We start from the raw sequence: 16,617 nt of genomic DNA on the forward strand, positions 1-16,617 counted from the left end.
ACACGTACACACTCACGTTCATACTTACAATCGCATGCTTTATCATTATATATTATTATGGTGGGATTAGTAATAAGATTATTTCATCATGTAGATGTTTCATTTATAATATTTTTTGGAATTTTATTATAAAAACGTATGCAATTATTTTTGTGTTTTGTGCTGGATTAACAAAAAAGGGTCATGTATTGTATTGTACCTATAAAATTGTGCCTTTTGTCTTGACTACATCACTAGCTTCCTCTTATTCTCAACTACTGGGTTGGCTACCCTACCACCAGTCATTCATAAACAGGAGACAATCGATCTCAGCGCGACTCATTACATCCCGCTCGGCTCTTTAGCATACTCGTCCAAGCCTTAACGGCAATTTTTCCCTCGGCCAGACCCCGGACTTTCCGAAACTTTCCAAACTTCACTCGCAAGGTTCAATCTCAAGATAATTTACTCGAAACCGTTGGAAGTTTTAACGTTCTTTCCTTAAGCGCAGGACATTTTTTTTAACGCAAATGCATAGGCTACGCCTTCCTTTTGAAACGGTCTTTGGGAAAAAGTTTTAATTCAATGACTGTGAAATGAAAATTTTGGAGGTTGCTTTGAAGGGATGTGATAAAGATCTGACTGGAACTGCTGTTTTATGGGAACGCAATCGAGTCTGCGGTGCCAACGTAGTGAAGCTTGAAGATAGACGCAAAAGTCGATAAATCAAAGATCGAAAAGTTATGCTTTACCTCTTACTATATTGTTTTTCAACTCCTTTCTATGTGGCCAGCGAACTCTTCAAACAATTGATTCACCGTTAAAGATCAAGCATTCCAGATTTTACATGTATTATACCAGATGTTACATGTAACTTTCTCGTCTACGTGGGATTCATTTATCGCGATCACTTGGAAAAAAATCTTTTTCCTCGGATATAAAGTAACTTTTTGTATTTTTAGGGTTCGGTACCTCAAAAGGAAAAAACGGAACCCTTATAGGATCACTTTTTGTCCGTCTGTCTGTCTGTCGGTCAAGACCCTTTTTCTCGGGAACGCGTGGAGGTATCAAGCTGAAATTTATATCGAATACTGAGGTCTACTGTCCCTTGGAGCTGTAAAAAAAAAACTTCTAAGCCGACGCAATCAAAAGATGCAGCCGTTTATGCTGCAAATTTCCGCAAATTTTCGAAACTCACAAGGGAAACAAAACCTACAGGGTACTTCCCGTGAACTCAGAGTCAGACTCGCACTTTTTTATATAGATAGACAGACAGACAAAAATACTTTAATATTTATTATAAGTGATAATTGGTATAGACGGTCACAGTCTTGAACAGGCCGAACTGATTGATTAGGTACACTTCAAATCCAGACTACAAACTTGAAAGTCGTTTAATCCTAAAGATCTTAAAATTTTATTAGTTCAATAAGCACTAAATTTATTTTGACTAGGGCCGTGTTTTAAGTTTTTAATTAAACCCTGTTGTATCTTATTAAGTACCTACCTAATAAAATTAAGTTACTTGTAAGTGCCTTTAAGGATTTCGTGTCGTTAGTTAAGTAAAATGTTATTATGTTTTCTCTTTAATCTCCCTTCTTAGGACAGGCCTTCAGGGTCACAGGCCCGGTGCTAATGATATCCTCATGATGTTCTTCTTCACCGAAAAAAATAGTGGTCAATTTAGCATTTAATTTCGCACAAACCTATATCCTGATAAAACTCAGAAGCGCGAGCCCGATCAAACCCACAACTCTCTGCTTAAGAAGCTATTGGTCAAACCAGTATCGCGGTTTTCCTCTTTCATAAACATTATCTTATATACCTAGCTATACCTACATAGAACGTGCTCAAATTATCATCGCCATTACAATTGCGTGTGCACACTATCGCATGGCTGATTGTATAGCGTATTTGCGGTCCTTAATTTCCTCCAATATTGGCCGAACAATCAGCGAATGATGTCGGAAATAAACACACCGCCATTAACTGTAATGGCATAGCTACCACGTGTTTCAAACGCGATAATTATCTTAAATCGCATTATTAATTAGCGTGAGATAATTGGGGATTATTGTGTGGTGTGCGTATATTTGATGGTGAGCCTTGGCGTCGCGAAATGTCTACAACGGCTTATTTTTTCTTCGAAATTGAGAAGAAACATGTCGCGCATTTATACCTAATTAAAATGCTAGGAATTTCAAGAGATGACTCTGCTTGGCATCGTTAGCTATAAACTTTGCTGTATTACATTATAATATTCTCTAGTTTATAATACGTTACGTGTACTTTAATCTTGATAAACAATACATTACATCGTTACGTCGTCTGTTTTTCCGGATAAATACTATCTAGGGCTCTTCAAGGCTAGAGTCTGTTACTGAACGCTGTTACTGAACCAGTGAGACACCTTTGGCCTCATCTGCACTTAACATCAGGTGAGATAGGGGTCAGTCACGGTCAGTCTTATGTAAAAAAAAAATAAAATAGTACAAAAAATAAAAATAAAAAAGGTTTCACGTACCTAGCCTTGTCAGCTTTCGTTTCCCAATAATTAAAATAGGAATTTACGACAAAAATGTCCTCTTTATAATTCTGTTAATTAAGATTCTTTGACCTAATCATTGAAAGAGACAAGGACAGTCGACAAAAGCAGGGGACAAAGGACGAATTTGTTTTTGTCATGGAACCTTTTTACAGGGCAGTAACATAAAATACTGAGCAAGGCCGGGGTGAAATGTCAGCGAGAAGCGTTTTTCATGAATTAAAAATTTAAGGATGAAGGATTAGAGGAAGTGTTAAAAGCTCGTTATTTTTTTGGTTTTGTCGTTTTGAAATTCGTTTTTGCTGGTAGAAAACATGAAAAGGGTGTAAAACTTTTAAACATGTTTTATGTTTGTTTGGCAGCTGCAACTTCATTTCAGGGTACAATTTTTATGTCACATCTGATTGCGGAAACGTATTTTTGAATTTTAAAATACCGTACTGCAACATTAGTTGAGGTATTACTAAAATTTAAGTTTTGTTTTCATTCGTATGCATTACGAGTATGAACACGGTTATCGATTTTATTATTTCACTACGCCATATTTTATTTCAATACGCTTAGACTACGCTCTAGCCTTTATTGTAATTCATGAAATAATTTGGAAAGTAAATGGAACCAGAAACTATTGTTTTTTATGTTATTTTAAAACAAAAACGTGATCCAATCCTACAAGGCCACCAAAAAACAAAGAAACCGAGATAAGCTGAATTGTCAGGCGAAAAGTAATAAAAATAAACTTCGAAAATACAAAAAAGAGTCCGCTCGAAAGAGAATATTCAAAAGCAACAATCTTGAGCAAAATTGCCAAATCATTGCAATCTCAGTCGTAGCCGGGGGCAAAAGAGCAATACCAAGTATATTGGATCCTTAGGAAATGTTTTCGAGAAACAAAATTCAAAATTAGCTCAAAAATGAGGGCCGAGATTCGGGAATTCTCGATAACGATGATTACCTACTTCGCTTTTATTGTGAATGTCATATTTAAGGGCCGTAGTAAACTTGAATGGGTAATAGAAGACGTGATTCCTAAAATAATCAGCGGGCCATGGAATCTAATGAGACTTTAACGTTCTTTACGTTATGTTATGATTATGAATGTGAACTTATGATATCATGTAATATGCCTTGGAGAAAAATTTGGTAGGTACATGAACCGTCGGTTGTTTTTACCAAGCTACATCGAGATTAATTCATGGTTAAAGCTTAAAATAGCAATGCTTGTGCGTTAAATGAAGAAAAGAATCCATATACTTGCACTGTTTTATCATATCCTTCTGCAAAACACAGCGCGATTACACTACACCAATGTTCCAGAAGAGTTTCAGCTGTTACATTTTTGATCAAAAAGAAAATATTCCTTAACTTTGCTTTTATTCGCGATCGTATAAGTAACTGCTATTATAGAAAAATACTGATAAAATCGAGATACTGTATCTCACTTTAACACTGTAAGTCGCTTGGAGGACGTTAAATATAATTTCAGATTCATACAATGCGCAGGCATGTTTCACGAGGCCACGTTTAAATTGGTGTTAAGTGGCCCAGAAGTAAAGAGACAGGGTAACGTAACGTTGCATGGAGAGAATCTCGCCGGCTTATAAGACCCTTTGCTATATCTAATAGGGCTTTAAGTTTAATATATAGCAACTGGAGCATAATGGCGCTCATTGCCGTTAGAATACAACTGTTTCAAATGAAAACTAAGTATTCTAGTTAAGAACATAAATTTAACTTTGTTCTAAGGCTCTAAATCTAATTATAGAGCTTAGTCTAGACTAGCCTAATTATTAAACTGGCTTTTTCGTTTATCATTTGTCTTTATTTATTTAATGCCTTGATGAAATTCTCTATCTGATCTTGCCGTAATTTTCATGCTTCTCTGCCGAGATAGTCTCGTAATGGTAACTCTAAAGAAGAGCAGAAACTTTTCCTAACAATGTTTCAGTAAATTCTTTCTATTTGCTCCAACAAATTTAGGTGAATATGTCTGACTACGGAACGAGACAACTGGATAGCCAAGTGGTTAGAAAACCTGTCTTTGAATTAGTTCGTATCTCGATCGGGGTAAATATTTGTATGAATAACACAAATATTTGTTCTCGACTTTGGTACGTTTAACATGAATTTCATTTTGTATTTATCGATATAACTATCAAAGTTATATCGATAAATGTACGTATGTACCTAAACTATTTATTGCACAAAAAAGGAAACAAATATGAATGACAAACGTGAAATGTAGAAAGGCAATTGAAATAGTTTATTCGTTGCCTAGTGCTCATACCACAAGTTGGCGTATTTTGTAGTTAAGTTAGTTATTATCAATTGTCCTATTGATACACTCATCAAAAGTGCCTAGGGATATTTTCTATCCCTAAACAGTTTTGAACTTTTCAATAAAGGCATATAATTACTACTGAGTCAAGACTTCAAATTTGCCTACAGGGATACTGAGTAGCCAAATATATTTTGTGTATTTTTCATTTAAATATTTATCAATCAATTTCGCACACTTACCGTCTAGCTCATATCCCTGAGGGCCCCACTGTGGCAATTCCTGAGAATACGCCTTAGGATCACCTCGGCTGCCTATCGAGATCTTAAGGCTCTTCCACAGCTTCATCCTGACATGACTGTCTGCCCACACTACACTGACACTAGACACACACAGCACTGAACACGGTCATATCTGAAAAGAAAGAAAATAAGAGTCAAAATCGACCGTAAAACACTTGGTGTTATAGGCTTGCGTTTGACAAAGCCTATATGAGGTAGTTTAAGATGGCTTATAGATGCATTTACGGATGAATGGACGATGGATTAGTTTAATGATGCTGATCTTGGCAATATACTTGGTTAATGATTTCAAAGTTTAAACATTACTTAAATTAAATATATTGACCCGGATAACTCACGTCTTAAATCGAGTTTAGCCCCACATTATTAATATGAGTGAGTCTCACGGTAGTTTCATGTTCAAAATTACTTAAATTATTATACTCTTACGTATGTCTCGTGAATCTCTAAATACCTGTGTTTTCTGACTGCTTACTATGTGTTGGTAGTCAATAAAGACTTATTGTATTGTATTGAATATCTTTCAAAGTTCACGTGTTGTGCTCGTCTCTCTCTCGTGCCTCGCCTGCTTTTAACTCGGTGTTCCCACCTTAGGGGTATTTTACCCTAAATTTTAGGTATTTTTACGCGTTTAGGGTATTTTTTGGCGTAGAAAATTATTTAGGGTAAAAGGTTTTGAATAAACTGTACGATTTAAAAAAAATACTGCAGATGACATAGAAAACAAGACTAATGGATGCAATCCAAGAATATTTCGAAACTGTGTAGTAGTTTAGGTATTAGTTTATTAATAAATCGCATTTATTTGCTTTTTTTATATTAAAAATTTTAGGGTAAAAAAGTGCCAAGTTTAGGGTAATTTCGCGTAGCATTAGAGTAAAAAAAAATCTGATGTGGCAACACTGTTTTAACTCGAACAGTTCACACACCTCATCATAACTAAAATAATTAGCCGAACTACAACCCTCTAGTGTACAAACATACTTGCATTTCAACCAGTTTCAAGTCTAGGGGCATGCACAATCTCCTTTAAGCTCTGTTTACACTAGTAGCATTTCCGCAAGTTGTATCACTGTCACCCGTCATAATTTGTGTTCGGTACACCAGTCCCACAAAAGCACGTTTCTGATGCACTGCGTATCGGATTCACGTACCGTGATTGGTAATAAAGACGTGCTCCGATATTGACACGTAGAGAATGGATACTTGGGTTTGGTTAAGTAGATAGGTACTCGCTTCGAGAGGGGGGTATAGATATTTTTTAAATGATATCTAGTAAGGAACTGTATTTGATTAAACTTGCTAATTCAAATTAATGAGCTGCTAATATCATTTTCTTTTATTACTTATTGATTATTGATTATAATGATTGACTCCAATAGTCCTTGCTACTTAATTCGGTCTGTGTCTGTGTCATAGTTTGAGACTCTGAGAAGATCATGGGATAGATTTTATTCCAGAAAGTGACATTTACATTAGTTCCTAGGTGATAGTCATAGATAAGTGAATTCTTCGTAGACTGAGTAGAATGCAACAGCTACCTAAGAGTGACCTACTATGAACTTACCTACATAGTTATTTGAATAAAATTACAAAATTAAACCTTTCTACTCACGATTTTAAGGAATTCGGAACATCAACTGGTCCAGATATATTAATTTTAGTACTAGAGATACCTTTGTTATACTTATTATTATGACTTATGTAAAAATGTGAACTCGGCCCTAGGTTTGCACAACGTCAAGGGCTGATACCGTTGATCACGGACACGTTCCTGCGAACAATGCCGCCTGCACAATGCTTATAATAATACCTCATGCCTTGACCTGAGGAAGTAGACAGTAGGACATTGTTTTGGTTAGTTACTGGTAATAGCGTAACATTAATAGCATACAGATACGAAATTTATTAAGGACTAGACTATACCCGTGGCTTCCCACGCGTAATGCATTAGTTCCGGCAGTTAAATTGAAATTTCGGGATTTCACTAACTTTTCGTGTATATATTCTAAATTCGTCTTAGGAGCTAAATGCATAAAACGCAAAATGTATAGCTACATGCAAAACGTAACCAATTTTGTGAAACACGCGAAGAATTTTATCCCGATAGCGTGGGAATATTATTGAGATACAAAATAAGCTATGTGTTATTCAGACATCCAACCATCTACGTACCAAATTTCATCCCAATTCGTTTGTTTTAGCCTGAAGGAGTAACACACTACCTACACAAACATATATTTTTTCGTATTTGTAATAAATATTAGTAGGATTAGTCGGATGGATCAAAACAATATCTGTGTAGGTAATAAAACCGTACACCGAAGATATCTTTGACAAAGAAAAATTGAGCATATTTTCCATAGAATGAAAGGATCCGCCATGATAATTATTCACAGTTATGTGTAGTATCACCTGCAAGTTATCACGAGTCATTGTTGATACTACCTTTGCTGGACAATGCATGATAAAGCGATGTTTTAAAGATAATTTATAATAACTGGTGAGTTGATGTCTTGTTCAAAGTTGTTATATTTATTGAAATTAAATAAAATTAAATAGTTTCATTTAATTTAAAACATGTTAAAATTTATTTTATAAATAGAGCCTAATGTGCAGTCACATGACATGTGTATTACAGATAGGTCCATGCAACCATTGTTTTTTTTTTATATAGAAGAGGGGGGAAACGAACGAGCATGCGAGTCACCCGATGGGAAGCAATTACTGCCGCCCTTGGACACCTAAAATATATATTTTATAATATTAATATATTATGTAAAGTAAATTAATATTATTTTATATTCTTAAATGGATTTTTATTTCGCTGGAATTTTAAAAATATTTATGTTACGTTATTAATTTTTAAACCAATCTTAAATATTATTTATCTTGTACTTGCATTGTCATCCAAACTACATAATATTATCTTTCAAGTCGATGCCAATAACTAATGAAATAAATCTGCATTCTCATCCTCGCGGAGTCCGGAGTGAAATCTAAGCGGCTATTTAATGCAGTTAGTCTTAGGGTAATCCGTTAACCGGGCTCGTTACTAGGGTCGGGCAACGCGATTAGCGTCGCTAGGCAACCGGCGTTGCTTTTTTTGTTTAGATAGTTAAGATAAACTAACGTTGCTATTACCAGAATGTCTTTTACAAGTTTTTGTCAGGATTTTTCGTGGTTATTTTGAAAAACGTTTTTTTGTTCTTTGACCACAGCACAGAAAATAAATGCAAATACAGCTTTCAGGGGAAAGAGTTTGAAGCGGGCGTTGATGAGTTGGTCAGTCAGTCAGGTCATTGATTACTCATGTCAAACGCTAGACTATTCGTTTTTAGTATAAGATTTTATTTGGAAGTATTTTAATTCCATATTATCGAAGTTATTGTCATTAGCAGAAAAATAAAACTACTGTTGGGCCCATCAAAAAGCACCACAGCGAACGATCGCCAAGGCACGGTACTTTAGCCATAGCGATATTATCTATAGCGCGGCGGCTTGCAAACGCATTTACCGTCTCTTTTACTCGTATTCTCGTCAATTATCGTTTAACAGAAAGACATGGCCAATTCGATTGTTAATTCGAGCGTGTCGGACAATAAAATATAACCTCTGCGCATGGTTGCTCACAATCGCATTTACCATGCGTCTTTCTTTCGAACAGAGATGATGGTATAAAGAAACAGTAAATGCAATTGCGAGGTCCCGCGTGACAGATACTAAAACCTCCAGTCATCGGTTTGTTTCATAGGGATGGTCTCAACACACTGTTTTTATATTATACGACAAATCGTCCAAGCGGTAACATATTGGTTGATTTTAGTATGTCACCGTGTAGAAAGAGTATTACCCCGACAAAACATGTTATAAAAACGAGCAGTCTCTTTTAGGGATGATTACATATAGAAAGTAGTAAAATCTCATAAACAGCTAAATAAGCCTGGAGTAAACTGGCCTTTTGTGAGATTTCATACAACTTGGCTGTTATTGGCATAAACTCAAATTAAATTAAATTCGTATTATTTATTAGTAACGATGAATCTTACAGTATTATTAACGGAATAAGTCACAAAATGACATCCCACAAAAGGCCAGATTTTCGCCAATTTCATTACACCTGTCCTTTTATTACACCTGTGCCCTCAGTCAAATTATTTCGTACATTAGGTATTTAATAAACCAGTCTTATTTTTAATTTATTTTTGATTTATATTCAAAATTATTACCTATATAATTAGATCTTATACCTAATATCGTACCTTATTCTATAGATAAGCTCATGTTTAATCACGATACTTACTCGACTTTATAAACCCAATTATATAACTACTCTTATAATATTCCAAATACTTATAATGTAGCGTTTGATAGAAAACAAACAGATCTCGTGTAATATTACTAAACATTATTTAGTTGTTTAGTCCCATATCATTCCGTGTTGAACATGTATCAATACTTACTGTCAATATAATGTAGTTTTTTCTCCAAACTATATTTTCTCTTAGTGCGTAAAAACGACCTTAGCTTTTATACATGAAGGATGAAAAAGGTAAATCTTCAACATTTTTACAGAAATACTCGTCAGTCGCTGCCCCTCAAACCCGTGAGCTACGCAGACAGGTTATTTTATTTAGAAACGATATTTTTTTAGAAGGCATTTTTCATTTTGGCTTATTTTAGTCCCGTCTCAAACGCGCGACAATTTGTACTTCAAAGGAACGCTTACTTTTCGCCGGCCGCGACAAAGGGTAAGCTCCAGAATTATAATTGCGGTTTTAAATTGGAAAAATAAATAAGAAGTTATGATTTAATTTTACTAAATTGACTTAATGTTCTTGTTATTACAATATTGACTCGGCCGTATTGAATCCGGTTCTGTATGATCTTTTGCAGTTTATCTATCAGAATTATTTCACTAACCAGCGTAAAACTGCCAACAAAACAACTCTACAGCATACGATGCCTGGTCCTTTTGAGTCGCTGGTAATTATGCCAAGTATAAACCTTGGAAAAAATATTAGACGAAATCGATCCTCCAAAGTAACATCTATCAAATTTCATTTACCTGTCAAGATCATTTACTTGTAATAAGAGAACACAACTCGCTCCGAACTCCTAAGTCGCTATAGCTAACGCCAACACTTATTGTTGTCTGCTTGACAAATGTCGTCTGAGGCAATTAGGTGGATTTAATTTTACGGTAATCATTACCGGCGTGGAGCGGCTACTGTCGCGAGGGATTAAACGATGCTCATAACTATGGAGACGTCAAGTTAGTTGGATTACTGGAAAAGGCATGACAGAGCTCAATTTACTTTGAAATTCAATGTTGCTTACGGTGTGCTTCCTTACTGGCTGGCTTAGAAACGATGCAACAGTAACACACCTTCATGTTACTGTGGCAGTAGCGCTGCTTAATCACTTGCCTATTACTATTAAAGCAACTTACGCAGCAACTGTGTTGCAAGTCGTAAAGGAAGAAAATATGCTGAATGAGAAACGATCTATGCATAAGAGCCCATTAATCCTTCTAGAAGCATAATATTCGACCTAGTGATCTAAAAACTCAGTGACACTACTATGTTACTAAATCTTTTGACTTTGTTACTAAATTATTAGAATATGCCATGAAAACATTTTTTTTAACCTCGCATGCAATGTAAAAATGCTTCCTGTGAGGTAAATATTGAGTTTAAATTGATTATTATTTATTAACCCTCTATTTAAAATATACAAGTGGAGTTTCAATTTTAAACACATGTTCCGACGTTCGTTACGTGATTCCGTGAAATGTTTGCGTGTTCGATTTACGGTGTATGACCAGAAATGACACTTAATTATGTAATGAAAGTGGCTATTTCTTATTTTTAAGATGTTATTGAAACGAATGCAGAATGAAAGAGTTGGAATTAGAACAGTACCTTGTGGGTCAGCATTTTGGAGATCATATCTCTAAAATCTACGCAATATTTTATACATCTGGATGTGTTGCAGCTGCCACTGTGATTCCAACATCGAGTCAGAATTGGTGGTGGGTGTTGTGTCAAATTCGCGTAAAAAACTATAATCTGTGTTAAAACTAAAGGAACCTTCCATTCCATCTGAGATTGTCCCCAACTCAAACTGTGGCACACAACAGATACAATTACTACCTCTATTGAGATAAATATGAAACTTGAGAGCAAATTTATAACTCTCTATATCCGTGCTTTCGGCTCATGCAACTAAAATAATAATTATATTATAAGGTATCATCAAAATACACGCTCATCTCGCTCGTTGGTTTGAACATTAACGGCTTTATTTGACGATGGGAGCAACTTTCAGATAAATTTAACGTCCTGAGCGCTGTTTGGCACGTTATTTAATTAGCGGACGCTTTCGCTGTTTCTAGCAAAGCATTTCAGTTACCTAATTTGATCTTTTAACGGTTGTATTGCTCTGAGGATGAACTCTGGTTGAGTTCGAAATGCGTCATTGTAGTGTGGTGATCAACAATTATTATTCAGTGGTACCACAAGGAAAGATATTCCTTCTCGACCCACTGGTGGAACAAGTTGGTGGTACTACGAGGAAGGTGATAGTTGGGTTTGTGGTGTGTTCTTACAGTGAGAAGGTGGAGAAGCTGTACGAACACACATTTTTTGTTTAGACATAGCTATCGTGAGGTCGCGGATGAACAAAGTAATTCTTTTAGTTCGTTGATATTTTTACTAATTATTTTGTTTTGCAATACAATTACAAATTTATACTCCCTAGGTAGTTGTACTTGAGAAAGATCTCCAGTAAACTTTTGGAGTGGAATATTGATAGAAACCCTGTGTGTGTACAGGAGGTCTTGAATGTGGCTGAAAAGTCGAGGTTTATAACTCGTTTTGTTAGCGTGATAAGTCCCGAGCGTGGTAATAAATTATGATATGATATGAAAGTCAAAAACATATTTTTTTACCAACGAAATAAAGCGGAGGAGGTTCTCAAGTCGACGTGTATATTTTTTTTTATGTATGATCACGCATAACTTTTTACTGAGTAGTCCTATATTTTGATAATTCTTATTTTATTGGATAGGGTATACCTCGAAGTAGGTCCCATAAAAATTTCGAAAAAAGTTATAACCCTAATGGTGTAAAAAAATTATAAACTAAAAAACCTTTTAATTTACAGAATGTTTTTGGTGGGATTTCACTTCTTTTTGTAGAAACGTGGGCTTATTACTTATTATCAAATGAAGCGGCCCACCAAGTTGAATATTTTTTGTAAAGGCGGTATGTCGATCTCTAATAGTTTGGTTGAACTCTTGTGTTTCTAATCAGGCACACCATGTACTCCAGATCTTCAATTATCCTAGTTTTTATAGTCTTCCCTTTAAGTGGCCATTAAACTCTAACTCTGTACCGAATTTCAGCTCTCTGAGTTTATGGGAAGTACTAGTTCTATTTGATGATCATGAGTGAGTGAGTGAGTGAGTGTCATAAATGCGAAACTTTGCTTTCGCTTTACTTCGGAACTAAATGAACAGATTTGAAATTTTTGATTTTAAGTATGTGATTATAGCTTACTGGATGACGAAAATTTCTGCGTTCTGGTCTTATCCAGAGGTTCTCAGATAGGAGCCTGAAAATTCGGCGAAATGGTTCCAGTAAAGGATGGTACGGCAGTGTTTGCTGCGCGCTCGACTTGGCGGGGGCATTACCGTGCCCCCAGATTTGCAGCGCTACGCACGATCCAGACAAATAAACGGTCAGTTTGTTTGCCGCGAGCACACAAGGAACTTTGTTCTATAGGTAATTTTGTTAATTGAACATTCTCAATTTGTATTGTAACTGTAATATTGTTAATCAAAAAATATAAACTTTTCTGCATAAGTAAAAATATATAAATCACACGTCGAAAAAAGAGGGGTGATTTATTTTCCTTCCTTTTGGGAACCCAGATAGAAAAATCTGATCAGGTTGATATTTTTTTGAAAAAAAGCTATCTCAATAAAATAATCTTTACCTAAGAAGCCAGCTGTTCATAAGATACTGGACTTAGAAATAAAAATTAAGGACATGCTTATAATTTTCTAAGTTTTAGTTATTACCATTTCCAAGCAGTAGGTAGTTGATAAAACAATAAAATTCTACGGGAAACTTAAATTATACTTGGCCTAGTGTAGACGACGAGAACACTATTCACATTCGTGGGGTGCTCGCTCGTATTATGCAAGTGCCGAGCGATATATCTTTGGGATTCATGAATCATTTATGCATCTCTACCGAAGTACGGGTACGTGATAACCGTAACTTTCAGGAATACTTGTAGTTTTATAATTAGTATAACGTCTGCTCTACTGTTTAATTGTGTTTCACACTTACTAGATAGGGCCCCAACCTTCATTCATTGTCAACCTACCTTATGATAAACAATAAACTTTTTAATTTTCATCTTTCATATTATTTTTTTTAAATCTAGCTTGATACGTGTTTTTAAGCGACTTCAAAAAAGGAGGAGATTCTATGTTCGGATGTTTGTATTTTTTTTTTTATGTATGTTCACCGATGACTCAGTCAATTGTGGACCGATTTTCAAAATTATTTTTTTAATCGAAAGGGTGTTCTTCTGAGGCGGTCCCATTGTCACCAAGTCAAGATCTAATGATGGGATCCTAGGGAAATCGAGGGTAAACCTCAAATTTTATAGGCACACCTATGGCGATTTTGGCATTTTTAGCATTAAAATGAGCATTTACATTCAGAAAGTATCATTTTGTAACCTGGACCTGATGAAGAAGACCGTGATGACCAATGGAACTCATCAAAGCTAAATAATGCTCGCTCGTCTATAAACGATCATGATTAATATACCTAGATAAGCGACTAAGTAGAAGCTTAATGATTCTTTCGAATTGAAAATATTTTTCTAGGTACGTACTAGCTCGAAGTCGGTGACTCAGCACGACCCAGCAAGAGTGGGACAATAATCGTCTACCTCTTTTACATACTATGGCTTTCATTCAATCCCTCCTGCTGGGTCGTACTGAGTCACCGACTTCGAGCTAGTACGTACCTAGAAAATTTTTTTCAAGGGTACAAAACCCATTATTATAGTTAATGTTGTGTGACTTGGCCATTGACTTGTATACCCACTATCGTATAAAGAATGTTTATATTGTCCGCGTATTGAGTCTCAACATTTACTGGATAAGACTTAAGACTCAAACATTCTTTATACGTGAGTGGGTACAAGTCAACGGCCAATTCACACAACATTAACTATAATAATAGAGAAATCGCAGTAAGGAACCTTAGACTAGGCACGACTTTGTCTAGATTTCATTACTTTTTAGAGATAAACAAGCAGCTCCATCGAGACTTGACTAGTTTTTTACAGAATGTTTTGGTGGGATTATAATCTGTCACATTTAGAGCTAGTGACGTCATTTCTAACCACAACTTCAAGAAGCAATATCTGGAGACTGGAAAGTTTCTGAAAACTCCCAGCGTTACTTACACAAGAATTGTTCTAAAATTAGATTAAAAGCATCTGGCATAAAACTGGCGGATTGTAGAAGTTAAACAAGAAGAAAATGCGAAATATGGCGCGAAAGGCTAGCATGGTTGATATCGTGTTTGAAGTTTTATTTTTTGCTAAATGCTAAACACAAATAGATTACGGACGACGATAAAAATCCTACAGTCTACGTGCACTACGTCTGTATGTAGGTAATATTCAATTTGGGTGGTTTCTTTGTATACTTAATTATACACCTCCACAACAAAATAATTGATTCGCCCTAAATGTAGTGTCGTTAAATACAGATACGCGGCAATATAAAGATTAAAATTAAAGTGTCGCCTAAGCATGTCCCTGTTGTTGTTGTTTCTTTAAAAAAATATGGCTCTGTCCATCGGAGGACAATTTTGCCAGTGTCTAGTAGTTTTTGCCGTTGTACGGTAAGAAAATTCTAGAAAACGAAATATGAGAGGTAATGGTGGATGAAAGAACTGTTTAAACTGACTTTATGATTTTCAAATGCTTATGTTCTGTCAATTTGATATTCAGGGTAAAAAAGGATAGAGGTTACTTTTTATGACTTTGAAGTTTTGACTTTCGAAAACTGACCAAAACTTCGGCCCCCAAACTACCTCGAAGTCTTCTTGGAAGTATGCTAGTCGTCTCGATAATGGATAGCCTCGGTTCCTTGGGTCGTTAGCTTGACGAGTCTTCGTTTTGTTACCGAGCCCGTCCGACTCTTCCCGATGACGCCCGATATTCTCCGAACTGTATTGCTTAAACTTCACGCTTCATTATTCGTTTCGTTAGGTATGTTTTAACATAGTCCGGATTGTATTAACGTGGTATAAAATGGGGTTGGTTTGAATTAATTCTTTAAAACAGCTTATATTTAAGTGATCATTAGAGTGTACGTTATAGAATTCATCCGGTATCGTTCAGCGGATGGTTTGGTTAGTTTAACTGAACAACCCTGTGAAATAGATATGAGTAGTTTACGAATGAGTGCCTCAAATGTATCAGCTGCTCAGCTATGCTATCACTCTATTGTTCAGTAGTTCAGTTCAGATTCTGATACTGAAGTATACTTCAGTAGATCAGTTCTTGAATCTTATCGTTAACCTGCTTATTTTTGTTTTTGTATTATCACAATATTTATAATTTATATTTTAAATATAAAAAAGTCATCACGCGCCATGACGCGCGTAATTCAAAGGTTTATAAGATTTAGTGAATTTCAATCCGTACATCAATCGGTTTAGTAGTTCCGTGAAAGAAACTCGTACGACTGAAACGTTGAACCTCATCTCTTATCAACTGAAGCAGGATTGGTAGATGGATTGTTGAGCTATTAAACTTAATTGAACTAGTAAACTAAATGAGTGATAAACTTTACAGTGAACGAAAGACGTATATTAATCTTTTCTTTTTGGGGACTACTGTGAAAGTTTTGCATCGGTATATTTGTTTCTCAATGAGTCACGCCTTTGACACGGTACACTTTGAGTTTCGATGAACTCATGGCAACATTACGTTAACTACAGTTAAAAAATAATCAACAAGTTTTGTAGCAGTGCCCAATCAAACTAACCTTACCGTCTGCAGAAATATTCCTGATTTATTTAAAAAGACCGTGTAGATAACTAGAAGGTTCAGAGTTTTTTCGGAGGTTGATGTATTTTATTACCTTTTAAACCACACAATAATAATAATTAAAGGACTGTTCATACTTGTAGTAGTCATAATACTTTTCGTAATTAAAAAACACCATGCTCACGCTTTCTGCGTTATACATGTGACAGTTGCAAAAGAAGTGGTGGCAGCTTGGTCTACTCATTTAATATCTAACGTAATTTAAAGGTGGACAGACTCTAGTAATTGATCCATCTCCACCATCGTTATCCATCTCTTGCATAAACGTCGCTTTATATTATCGGATTCAGGTTTTCTCTCTGATTAAGAGGGGCTTACGCTTGTAATTCACCCATGCGCTTACATTGTGAATTGGGAAATTC

General features: G+C 35.5%; 1 protein-coding gene across 2 annotated transcripts in view; it reads right to left on the minus strand.

Moving 5' to 3' along the window:
- The window catches only part of Grip (Glutamate receptor interacting protein), a 279,195-nt gene extending 273,984 nt beyond the window's left edge, over positions 1-5,211 (minus strand). For both annotated transcript variants that reach the window (XM_074095243.1, XM_074095242.1), the window contains exon 1: positions 5,045-5,211. In XM_074095243.1, the coding sequence (XP_073951344.1) occupies positions 5,045-5,150 (106 nt within the window). In that variant the 5' untranslated portion in view covers positions 5,151-5,211. The remainder of the gene's footprint in view (positions 1-5,044) is intronic.
- Positions 5,212-16,617: the final 11,406 nt, after the last annotated feature.

This window comes from Choristoneura fumiferana, chromosome 12 (assembly GCF_025370935.1).
Source record: "Choristoneura fumiferana chromosome 12, NRCan_CFum_1, whole genome shotgun sequence".
Lineage (NCBI taxonomy): Eukaryota > Metazoa > Arthropoda > Insecta > Lepidoptera > Tortricidae > Choristoneura > Choristoneura fumiferana.